This window comes from Pleurodeles waltl, chromosome 11 (genome assembly GCF_031143425.1).
Source record: "Pleurodeles waltl isolate 20211129_DDA chromosome 11, aPleWal1.hap1.20221129, whole genome shotgun sequence".
In the NCBI taxonomy this organism is placed as follows: Eukaryota; Metazoa; Chordata; class Amphibia; order Caudata; family Salamandridae; genus Pleurodeles; species Pleurodeles waltl.
Genome location: NC_090450.1, coordinates 40,006,528 through 40,019,979, shown reverse-complemented (window position 1 = coordinate 40,019,979; position 13,452 = coordinate 40,006,528). Strand labels below are relative to the sequence as shown.

Sequence of the window (13,452 nt, the reverse complement as noted above, 5' to 3'; positions counted from 1 at the left end):
ACTACCATCAGCTCTGGAATGCGTTGCTGCGGTGCCAGGATGTGCCAAGACTCCACTTGCACTCCTCACGGCTTATTCTCTCCCGCCTCCCACAGGAATGTGAACTGTAGTGATGGCTTGGGACTGTCCTGTCCGTACTGTCCTTCCTCCAGCTCCCGCCACTTCCGGGTTCACCACCCACGCAGACGGTACAGGTGCAAAAAACCTTTCTTCTGACTAATGATGGAAAACAATCCTGTGTATGCGCATGCGCGGATTGGTTTTATTTGTTTAACCCGATGCACACAATGGCACACATTTAATACCCCTATTTCACAGCACAGCCTACTGGACACACGGTATGGCGCTATGATGATTGCTATTAAATATCCTCTCTCTCTCCTGGCACCAGCCTCCCGCGTGCGCAGCTATTGTGCCCTCAACTATTGGCCACTGAAATCCAGTTTAATTAGAATGGGGATTTTGATGCACTGGTTCAGGAACTCGAGGTTCTTGGCCTTACCCTTTCTCCTGAGAGGGAAAGAGGCCATCATTTTCCGAAAGGAGATTTTGATAAAGTTATCACTCTGGAGGAGGTCGGTGCGTCGTTCGTGCCCTCCAACTACAGCCCTCCAGGGGGAGGCTGAGCATCTGTCCACATCCGATTGGGACTTTCTGAAACTGAAGGGTCTCAGGACACAGTACACATCAGCAGTCTGATCAATGCACTCTCTCTTCCCCCCCAGTGCGCATCATGTATGTCAAGAGCCACACTCTCCAACCTATATGTCACCCACAGCAAACTTCCTCACGCCTAGACCCTCTGTATGCAGGAAGTGATAGACGTTGGCACCATGCGGGTGCAGGAGTCTCTTCTGCTGGGCTGTGGAGGGACTTCCAACCATGCTCGAGGCATTTCATTGCTGGCACAATATTTGGGTGAAGAGTCTGGCATGCTGTCAACATGAATTTATAGAAATCAAGAATTAGAAAGGACATTCCTCCAGATTTCTATGGGTCATGTGCTCCACTCCGATTTGGTCAAATTGAATGGGCACTCTCCAATAAATAGACCGGGTCCCACCGCTCACACTTCTATGTTGTTGCACCAGCGGTGGAAACCCAGAGAGGAGGTGGATGCTGGCCACGTTCACCGGTTACATGGGCGGAACTAGATTCAGTGACTTCAGAAGGTCTCAGCAGACAATGCTCTAAGTCAGCTGTTCTCAATCTGTCGTCCAGGAACCACTAGGGGTCCACGAAGCCCCTCAGGGGGTCCGCAACTGCTTAAAAAAATAAATAATATTTACAGATTAGGTCCCCAACTTTCAGTACTGATTCAGTGGGGGTGGGGGGGTCCCCGGATTCCAATAATGGTTCAATGGGGGTCCCTGGAATCCAGTAATGATAAAGTGGCGGTCCACAGAAGTCAAAAGGTTGTGAACCACTGCTCTAAGTCCCATTACCAGGATGAGCATGTTCACGGTGCAGCAAAATGCAGTTACAGAGAGCACAGCAAAACAATATTCAGACAGAGGGGGCACAACTAAAAAAGGACATAAATGAGTTTCAAGGACCCCAGCCCAAGACACCTCCTGAAATGTATCAAGCACAACAGTTCAAATTAATCTGTATAAAGAGTTTCTTAGCAGTGCCTACATTTTGTGTAAACCTTTGTTCGCTTGTGTATCTCAAACACCGCCTCTTCCCTCCTGTGGTGCCCAGCTATGTGGGAGAGTGGCAGAAACCTATGCTTTGCTTTGGTCTATGTGTAGATGTGCTGACTACTTATGTGCACTTGCGCATGTGAACCAATGTGTGCGTCTTCATCATATTTAATTCACACTTACATTACTGAGTGAATAGAAGGCGAACAGCTGCACGACCTCCCCACATTGTCAACCACTATGGTGATAAATTATTAACCAAAAGAAAAGTATTTAGACACATCTTTTAGGTAAAATGACATCATCCATACTTAGGACCCCACCACGAGTGAGGCGTAGTTTTTGATTCAGGCAGAAACAGTTTCCAGCTTCACAGGGCTTTGCAAGAAATGTGAGGATACCCCATCCCCAATTTTACCTCATCCGGAAACATCACCAGCTAAAAGCTGCTGAAACTTCTTGGTGTGGAAAGGACCAACACTGATGAATTACCACGAGAATCAAGTGATGCCTTCGTGATTCCCACTTGAAAAACTCATTCCTATGGGAACCCTCGGTTACATTCAGAATGCAACAGTATTTGTGGCTCCCAAGGTACCAATAGCTCCAAGGTCGTTAATTTAGGGAGGAGGTATCCTGGTGCAGTATTTTAAACCCACTCATAACAGTCCTGAAGTGTCTATATTGCCAAAAATTGATAAAAGCGAAAAATATAGTAAATAATAACAGTTAATAACTTTATGTCAAAAAATGGTCCCCCGTACAGTATCTGGTTGTGGATGGTCATATTTATTTTTGTGTCTCCAAGAGCCCAAATTAAAACAGCAAATAAATAGTCTCCCCCAGCTTGCTATGGGCCATGCTCCAAATGCTATTGTTACGTAAAATGGGCAATGATACAGTGGAGATCCAATACTAGTTAGACCACTTTCTGCAGGGAACTACTAGACTGATCACTTCTTATACAAGACAACACCCATGATCAATTGTATAGCCAGGTAACACGTGACGGGGGACTCATTCATCCATTCATCGACAGAGCTGGCTTCCCTCTGTTACTCCGGGTGCAATGTGCAATACTACTCCAGTGTTCAAGCTTCACTTGCAAGAAGGCCACTTTTACTCATCATTGTAATCTCCTCTGGGGGTTCGAACTAATTCCTCTTGGGTTATAAACAAAACAAAAGGTCTGTCTCTCTAAACTATGCTGTAATATTGTATTTATGCAAACCTCACCTGCTGGATCACAGCCTTCATCTTTGCAACCTAACAATCTCTACTCTCCACTAATCTATTCTTTCATCCCAAGAACCATTGCATGAACTCGCTTACCCTCCACTAATGGTCACAGCTGACTCCTACTACTGTAACCTACACAAAGAATCTAGAGTAAAGGCGTGGAATGGTTCCTTGATAGTACAAGACTAATCCCAACTACAACCAATATTAAGCAGTAACCGCTGGATCAACACCTAACTTTGGGTCCCGGAGCAGCATGCTACCAGTCACCAGATGCTTCAAACCCTTGTAAGGGATAATAAGTGCTATATGAGCTCATTTCCAATACAATACGGCAATGCAATAATTGAGTTAGATGTCAACCAATGTAAAAGTGCATCCCTCCTGGTTCCCATGTATGCGAAACAATCAGGCAACTCTGCAGCACCCTCTCTGGGAACGCAAAACTACTTAGCTGTGTACAAGGAACGGAAAAAAGACCCGTCCCCTTGGTCAGGAGTAAGTGGCCATCTGTGCCCCCATCACACTGTCCATGTTTGAAAGCAATAGCAGCTCTCACCCACTATGCATGGCTCACATGCTCCATCCCGGAAAACACAGGGCCTTCCAATATGGAAGCCACAACCTGCCACAAGGAGTCCTGCACCTACAGGCAGATTCAGGGAAACCTGTACCCCCGGAACTCCTCACATCAACACAAGCCGGCTGCCAAGCATACACGCTTGCTGGACACCAATGTGTGTGAACATCTGTTGAGCCTCTCCTGCAGTGGAGGGAGGCTGGATGTGAGAACCGTCCTACAAGTGGAGATGAGACAGTGGTAAAAAGCATGGGAGGCACACCCCCTTTCGCTCCAACTTTTATTGTTTCTGTCCATTTCTTCATGGCTCCCTTTGACCTTGCCCAGCACAGCAGACCAGCACCAAGCTGGTATTCTGCTAGTCAGACCCCAGGACTTGGTGGTCCAACCTGAGCTCCTTGTGCTCTTGGGCAGTTGACTCTGTGTCAACTGGCACCCAAGTGGTATCTCTACCATACTCACACCTACACTTTGAGACACTGTTCCCTTGTATTTCATTGTCTGTTTCCATGACACTATTGTCATTGTGCTTTAATACATTAATTTGACATCCACACCCATCTAAGTTTGCAAACTCATTTACGTCGCTTGAGATACAAATACCCCATTTTGGATGTGCGTACATCACGCGCGGAATCTTTGTTCACAATAGCGATCTGCAACTCTGAATAATGTACCTTTACATTGCTGCTTTGGCTTTCCTCTTTGCAGATTTTTCTAAATGTCTTGCAGGATGTGGGATCACTAGAGGCTCACGATCATTAGAAGTGCTTGCCTACCACTCAGTGCTCTGCTAGCGGCTCTGCTGCGAAAAGTGCACTGTGGCTGCATCAGCTCTACCATTGCCCATCTGTCAGTGGACGCACTGACTCATCCTACCAGTGCCCATCCGTCAGTGGACGCACAGACTCATCCTACCAGTGCCCATCCGTCAGTGGACGCACTGACTCATCCTACCATTGCCCGTCCGTTAGTGGACGCACTGACTCATCCTACCATTGCCCGTCCGTCAGTGGACGCACTGACTCATCCTACCATTGCCAATCCGTCAGTGGACGCACTGACTCATCCAACCAGTGCCCTTCCGTCAGTGGACACACTGACTCATCCTACCAGTGCCCATCCGTCAGTGGACGCACTGACTCATCCTACCAGTGCCCATCCGTCAGTGGACCCACTGACTCATCCTACCAGTGCCCATCCGTCAGTGGACGCACTGACTCATCCTACCATTGCCCGTCCGTCAGTGGACGCACTGACTCATCCTACCATTGCCCGTCCGTCAGTGGACGCACTGACTCATCCTACCATTGCCAATCCGTCAGTGGACGCACTGACTCATCCAACCAGTGCCCTTCCGTCAGTGGACACACTGACTCATCCTACCAGTGCCCATCCGTCAGTGGACGCACTGACTCATCCTACCAGTGCGCATCCGTCAGTGGACCCACTGACTCATCCTACCAGTGCCCTTCCGTCAGTGGACGCACTGACTCATCCTACCAGTGCCCATCCGTCAGTGGACGCACTGACTCATCCTACCAGTGCCCATCCGTCAGTGGACCCACTGACTCATCCTACCAGTGCCCTTCCGTCAGTGGACGCACAGACTCATCCTACCAGTGCCCATCCGTCAGTGGACGCACTGACTCATCCTACCAGTGCCCATCCGTCAGTGGACGCACTGACTCATCCTACCAGTGCCCATGACACATCCTACCAGTGCCCATCCGTCAGTGGACGCACTGACTCATCCTACCAGTGCCCATCCGTCAGTGGACGCACTGTCTCATCCTATCAGTGCCCATCCGTCAGTGGACGCACTGACTCATCCTACCATTGCCCGTCCGTCAGTGGACGCACTGACTCATCCTACCATTGCCAATCCGTCAGTGGACGCACTGACTCATCCTACCAGTGCCCTTCCGTCAGTGGACACACTGACTCATCCTACCAGTGCCCATCCGTCAGTGGACGCACTGACTCATCCTACCAGTGCCCATCCGTCAGTGGACGCACTGACTCATCCTACCAGTGCCCATCCGTCAGTGGACCCACTGACTCATCCTACCAGTGCCCTTCCGTCAGTGGACGCACTGACTCATCCTACCAGTGCCCTTCCGTCAGTGGACGCACAGACTCATCCTACCATTGCCCATCCGTCAGTGGACGCACTGACTCATCCTACCAGTGCCCATCCGTCAGAGGACGCACTGACTCATCCTACCAGTGCCCATCCGTCAGTGGACGCACTGTCTCATCCTATCAGTGCCCATCCGTCAGTGGACGCACTGACTCATCCTACCAGTGCCCATCCGTCAGTGGACGCACTGACTCATCCTACCATTGCCAATCCGTCAGTGGACGCACTGACTCATCCTACCAGTGCCCTTCCGTCAGTGGACGCACAGACTCATCCTACCAGTGCCCATCCGTCAGTGGACGCACTGACTCATCCTACCAGTGCCCATCCGTCAGTGGACGCACTGACTCATCCTACCAGTGCCCATCCGTCAGTGGACGCACTGTCTCATCCTATCAGTGCCTACACTGAGTTCTGTTGGTCTAGTTTAATCAGGTGTTTGCTGCACTTTACATTTGATCTAAATGGTTTACTGGGTAAATAGATCATATGTACGAGTTATTATTGAAAGTGCTTTGTACATACAAGCCTTGGCTAGGCATTAATATATAATTTTTTATCGTTTCAGATTATTTGCATTAGAATAATTTACTTACCTAGACACACCACACACGCCCTCTATTGAGTTAAACTCACAAACGCTACTAAGAAAGTCAAGGATCCGTAACTGCACCCCGAGTCTGTGTGCCCAAATGCGGATTTTTAGGGGCCCTGACACTTCCATCATACAGACAGCAATACGGCTCCTCTATTTCACACTTCGGGACTGATATGGACGTCAATTCCCCGAAATGGCAGGTGTAGCGGAAGTGACATCACACGCCCTTTGACTTACACTCACTCACACACACATATACACAAATTCACACTTACACATACTCTTTCTCTCGTTAACATACTCTCACCCACAAGCACACACACAACATATATTTAAAACTATTTTGTATTTCACCCTGCAGCCATGGAAGGGCACATTCCAGCTAACTGTGCTCCATTTTTATTAATCTAATAGTGTAAAATATATCATTTACTTTTAGTGTAATAAAAAATTGACAGAAAACAAAGAGTGTAGCCCCAACTGACATCCAGGAGGGTGAGCTACACTGTGTTCCTGGCACTGTATTTGCCACTTCTGAGGTCAGGGGTTACAAAGGCAGAGCCAGGGGTCACAAAGGCAGTGTCAGGGGTCACAAAGGCAGTGTCAGGGGTCACAAAGGCAGTGCCAGGGGTCACAAAGGCAGTGCCAGGGGTCACAATGGCAGTGCCAGGGGTCACAAAGGCAGTGCCAGGGGTCACAAAGGCAGTGCCAGGGGTCACAAAGGCAGTGTCAGGGGTCACAATGGCAGTGCCAGGGGTCACAAAGGCAGTGCCAGTGGTCACAAAGGCAGTGCCAGTGGTCACAAAGGCAGTGCCAGGGGTCACAAAGGCAGTGCCAGGGGTCACAAAGGCAGTGCCAGGGGTCACAAAGGCAGTGCCAGGGGTCGTGCTGCGACTACCCCTAGATGAAGCCTGAAATTCACGCTCTTGGAAACGTGATGTAAATGCACACCAGCAGCTGTGTAAGCAAAGCAACGGGGCTCCACTTCAGCATTGACGCTTTCTTTTGCAATGCCCCGGGGGGCAGGGTTGGTTGTCTGCGAGCAGAGGATCCGATCAATAGGGTGACCCAATTTTGAAGAGCTAAAACTGGGACAGGTCAGATATAAAATAAGGACTAAAGACTTTACACTCACTTTTATCTCTGGCCTGACCCGTTGTTTTGTGTAGCTTTGTGAATGTGTGCCTATATATGTGTATTTATATATATCTATATATATATATATAGATATATATATAGATATAGATATAGATATAGATATAGATATATATATAGATATATACATACTCACACACACACATACACACATTTACAAGACTACACATATAAAATTACCTATGGCTTGACCTTCCTACCTGCACCCCCAACCCACGTCTGTCTGCTCCCCACTCCGTCTCTGCTGGAAGCAGACAGGGGACTGTGTTGCCTGACTGTAACAGAAAAATTACTTTAATGATTGCATACTTCGTAGGCGTCTGTTAAAGAGCACACACTTAACTTATGCTTCCCTAGATAATCTGACCTTTGTCCCCAAAAACCGGGACATTTGTTTAAAATTAAGAGAAGCGTCGGGACACCGGGACAGTCCTCTAAAAACCGGGACTGTCCGGGGAAATACAGGACGTCTGGACACCCTACCGATGAATTGCGAGGCAGTGCCATGCGCCCATCACCATTGTAACACGGACTGGTTCGGGCTCTTTTCACACCTAGTCGTCTCACAACCACAATCAGTGCGTGCTCCAGCGGTCTTATTTTTGCACGAAACAAAGGCCTTAATTCACAAAGATTTTTACTCAACCAATGGACACTTGGTTGAACAAATAGCAGCATACCAGTAATAATTCACTAACATTTTCCAGTATGGTGTAATGTTAAGTATTTAATTATGCAGCTCACAGCACAGGTTGCACGATCCAGCCTGGGTACAACCACAAACGGTGAACACCCACAAAGTTGAAAGTCTTTACATCTATTTTCCAAACGTGAAACGGCAATTTACTCAGCTTAAGGGAGGAGTAAACCTGTTTTCAGTGTGAGAAGGTTGTGGGAGCATCCTCAAATTTGGTATGTACGAGGAGAGGTTTCTTAGGGAAATTTTTGTGTGTATAAAAAGAAAACAAACGCAGCAAGTGCAAATATAATCAGATTTTCCCATTACCCATTTTTAAATTGAGCATGGCAGCACGCAAGCGCTGCTTTTCCGACGTGTTGGTATGTATCTGGGCTTTTAACCACACCCACCCAACGCCCATCACTACCACTCGTTCGTGGGCTTGCCCTTCAAAAATCCTTCAATGACATTGGTCAATGGTTCAGGTTTGTCCCTCCTTGGGGAGGTTTTGTTACCGCCTTGTCCATCACCAGTTACATGGCTAATTGCACTTTTGCCCATAAGTTTGACTGCGAGTGAACTTCTTTTTCCTTTCTGTGTCTCTTCACACTGATGCTCATGGCGGCCGTGGTTCTTTGAATCAGCTCACTGATATGAAACACTTTTAATTTTCTATTTATGTAACAAGAAAAGTCCGGTTAGGAGTTTACAACGCTAACAGATCTAACTCGAGCAAACCCGAGACCCACTGCATTGCAAATGCTTGTTCACCATGTGTCTGCTACTGCCAGAAAGATGCAACAGACACAGCTTTCAGAAGGACCTCTGACATTCTTTTTCAATACGAAGAAAGTCAGAAATCTGCTTCAAACATGTAGACAAACTACGTGGCACAAATTTATTTGTGAGTCAGGCTAGTACTATTTCGAAATTTGTATTTATACATGTGAAAAAATGGGGTTGTAGGTGCAATTACTGATCCTAGCCTCCTTTAGAGGCTCCTGACAGGGTAACTGATCCAGTAAGTACTGCAGTACTTTAAGGAATGGCTGGTACTGTCCCATTAGTGATGCAGAGAAGTGTTGGTGGTGGCCATTAAAAGTATTGCAGACTTCCTGAGCCTGAGAAGTACTGATACTTTGATCAGGTACTTAGATCAGTACTGAGAAGTACTGATACTGTCCATTAGTAGTATACGAGCCCCGCTGAGCACTGATGCACATACTGTTCCGCTAAATGTATGAGAAGCTGAGAGGTGCCCCTACAGCCCCAGTAAGGGTAAAGCTGCTTTGCTGAGCTACTATCCCACCACAATTACCACAGCTCTGGTGAGGGGCACAGGTGCTAGTACAGAAGCCCACTCTTGAGTGCTGGTAATATTATTACTAGTATAGCAGCTTTGCTGCGATCTGCAGGTACTAACGTAGTACTGATGGGATCCTGATGATTTTCCACAGGCAGCCTCTGTCTGCTGTCACATTGACATTTTAGCCTCACTCCACATCTAACCTAGGCAATCTTCTCTTCCCCTGCTTCCCTCTGGGTGATGGGGAGTCCACAGAGGATTGTCGTCCATTTATGTCACTTACAGAAAATAGATCTTAGGGCCTGATGTATGTTTCGGTGGATGGGTTACTCCAGCACAACTGTGATGGATATCCCATCTTCCAAGATATTAATTCCACTATATCCTATGGGGTTTATATTTCAGTGGACGGAAAATCCATAACCTTTGTGACCCCTAGTGTGGGAAGTAAACGTAAATAAGCCAAACCAACCTGTGCTCATACATGAGATCAGAGCTCCAAGAAGCTCCTTACCTTTGGGGTTCGCCATGAATATGAGGCACCAGACACAGGAAATGCTGCAAATCACTAACCCGGCCACAAGGATCACACGGTCTGCAAACCTAGTGCTCAGGCACCGCACAAAGAAGAAGCCAGCAATCACCTGAGCGAGAAAAGAGAGGAGTTATGACTTGAAATCGTAAGCAAAAAACACTCTGACATGTGCTGTGACTGCAACCCTTCAGACTGCAAGGAAGATGTGTCCATCACGAACTACCTGGCACAAGGAAGATGGCCCAAGACTTCAAAGACATCACATGAAGAGAAGGTCCACCGGATACAACAGGTCTGCTCACGTCTCTGCCTTTGCAGAACACTAAGCTATATGTTTCGGCACCATGATTACACCACTGACTCTGTATCAGGCTATTTTCAACTTCGTGCTTGTTTTGCCCCAATCACACCAGCTAGAAGACTGTGTTGTACATACAGTCGGTTTTTGGAAAGAATTCAAGTATGTTATCTCAGATTATTCCAAAAAAAGATGGCAGCCTTTTCAAACTACATCAATGAACCCAGAGTGATTTGTATTTTCACTTATTGAATACGATCCTTTTAGTCATCCAACTCACCGGAAGGTCCATACATTAAACAACATTTGGTGAGCTTTTCAGAGACACTGTGATATACATATTTATTTAGAGAGTTTTATAAAGCGTGAACAAGACCCAAAGATATCAGAGTACTGTACTGCGAGAACCCCCTATCCTGCTACAACACAGAGAACAACCCATAAGATATAATCAAAGGAAAAACGAACTGTGTATAGCCACATACCACCTTGGGTTGGGAGAAGACAAATTGCATAGCTACAGCAGTGTGTGTGTGTGTGTATATATATATCTATCTATCTAACAAGGGCATCTTCATTCGAGCCTTCTGTAGTCTCCGAATGATCAGGCCAGATTCTGAAATGGAGATCTCATGTAAGGAATCTGGTAAATAAGATCCTTTTAACTTTTTCCATGAAGGCCGAGGTTGAAGGGTTTGGCAGACCTGTTAATGTGCAATCCAGTATTGAGGTCTGAAAAGGACTAGAAGTGTATCCCTATCTCAAAATCTGGAGAAGATATACATGATTTTACACTCTTGAGGAGATTAATTTGGATAGAAGCTCCACTTGTGGCTGCACTGATGTGCGCTTGCATGCTGAGGTTCTTATCCAGGGTTTCCTGGAGGGACTTTGTTGATTTGATGATAGCTGGTTTGCAATTGAGGGCAATACAGTGGGCAATCCAGTCTTCAGCCAGTGGCATGCTGTATGGCGGAGATAAGAGTAGGCATTCAATTTGAGGTTGCTCTGTGAGTTTTCAAAAGTATGTCATTTAGTCATATACTGTCTTCTGTGGAGGAAATCTTTAGGTAAATACGGGAGTCATCCATGTACATGTGATAAGATATGTTTGCTAGTTTGAGGATCCCCGTCAGTGGCTCCATACAAAGGTTGAAAAGTATGGAGGATAGGTTGGATCCTTGTGGTACCTCAAATGTAACCAGGAATGGGTCAGGAACGAAACCTCCCATTTTCATTTGTGACGGATCAAGAAAAGAGGTGAACCAGAGAAGCACTGTTCCATTCCCACTATGTGTTCCATTAACTCCAAGAGGATATTGTGACTGAGTCGAAAACACATGCACAGCTCAAGAAGGATCTGCAGGCACAAATCGTTCTGGTTGAGTATTTTGAGTGATTTTATGCAGTTGATGTATTTCGACTACTCTTAGTTTGGAAATTTCTCCAAGTGGCCTTGTTATGGTCTTGATGGGAGTGGGTTTTTGTGTCATGAGTATGATTAGTTTCCTGGTATCGATGGGTGTTTGGACTTAGATCATGATACTTTTCAATGTCAGATGATACTGAATTTTCTTTAGTTTCTGCTCAAAGAAGGAAGCTAAATCTTCACAGTTTTGAGACAGGAATACATGTAGCCTTGGTGTTGATATACCTAGTCTGGTGTTAGATGAACTCCAATAGTTTACTCGGGTGGAATCTGGCACTATCCAGATGGTAGTAGAAGAATTCTGCTTTGGTATTCCATGAATGTTTTTGTAGGTGTTTCTTAGTTCTCTAACCTGTTGTAGGTTAAGGGGGAAGGGTTCTTGTCTCCAGAGCTACTCAGCATGCCCGAGTCTCTTCCTTTCTTCAGTTAGGTTGTGGTTGAACCATGGATGTGCTATTTTGTTAGTGAGCCCTTTGGAGCGTAGAGGGGCTATGTTGGTCATCATCTGATTAATTTTGTTCCATTAGTTCTTGTACACCCCAGAGTTCATCTGGGGGCATAAGGATTCTCTGGCAGATGGAGGAGAGATCGTCCCAATTTTGGTTTCTGGTACCTCTCGGCCAGTATGTTGGTTTGACTCTGGTGTCATGATTTTTGTACAATGGCTGTGTTAGAACTTGGGTTTCTACAGGGAGTGCAGAATTATTAGGCAAGTTGTATTTTTGAGGATTAATTTTATTATTGAACAACAACCATGTTCTCAATGAACCCAAAAAACACATTAATATCAAAGCTGAATATTTTTGGAAGTAGTTTTTAGTTTGTTTTTAGTTTTAGCTATGTTAGGGGGATATCTGTGTGTGCAGGTGACTATTACTGTGCATAATTATTAGGCAACTTAACAAAAAACAAATATATACCCATTTCAATTATTTATTATTACCAGTGAAACCAATATAACATCTCAACATTCACAAATATACATTTCTGACATTCAAAAACAAAACAAAAACAAATCAGTGACCAATATAGCCACCTTTCTTTGCAAGGACACTCAAAAGCCTGCCATCCATGGATTCTGTCAGTGTTTTGATCTGTTCACCATCAACATTGCGTGCAGCAGCAACCACAGCCTCCCAGACACTGTTCAGAGAGGTGTACTGTTTTCCCTCCTTGTAAATCTCACATTTGATGATGGACCACAGGTTCTCAATGGGGTTCAGATCAGGTGAACAAGGAGGCCATGTCATTAGATTTCCTTCTTGTATACCCTTTCTTGCCAGCCACGCTGTGGAGTACTTGGACGCGTGTGATGGAGCATTGTCCTGCATGAAAATCATGTTTTTCTTGAAGGATGCAGACTTCTTCCTGTACCACTGCTTGAAGAAGGTGTCTTCCAGGAACTGGCAGTAGGACTGGGAGTTGAGCTTGACTCCATCCTCAACCCGAAAAGGCCCCACTAGCTCATCTTTGATGATACCAGCCCAAACCAGTACTCCACCTCCACGGCGTCTGAGTCGGACTGGAGCTCTCTGCCCTTTACCAATACAGCCACGGGCCCATCCATCTGGCCCATCAAGACTCACTCTCATTTCATCAGTCCATAAAACCTAAGAAAAATCAGTCTTGAGATATTTCTTGGCCCAGTCTTGACGTTTCAGCTTGTGTGTCTTGTTCAGTGGTGGTCGTCTTTCAGCCTTTCTTACCTTGGCCATGTCTCTGAGTATTGCACACCTTGTGCTTTTGGGCACTCCAGTGATGTTGCAGCTCTGAAATATGGCCAAACTGGTGGCAAGTGGCATCGTGGCAGCTGCACGCTTGACTTTTCTCAGTTCATGGGCAGT

General features: G+C 46.3%; 1 protein-coding gene across 1 annotated transcript in view; it reads right to left on the bottom strand.

The window, feature by feature from the left end:
* Nucleotides 1-13,452, bottom strand: part of LOC138265359 (major facilitator superfamily domain-containing protein 8-like) — a 92,232-nt gene that overhangs the window by 29,133 nt on the left and 49,647 nt on the right. The window contains exon 9 of the mRNA XM_069213003.1: nt 9,861-9,990. Within this exon, the coding sequence (XP_069069104.1) occupies nt 9,861-9,990 (130 nt within the window). The remainder of the gene's footprint in view (nt 1-9,860; nt 9,991-13,452) is intronic.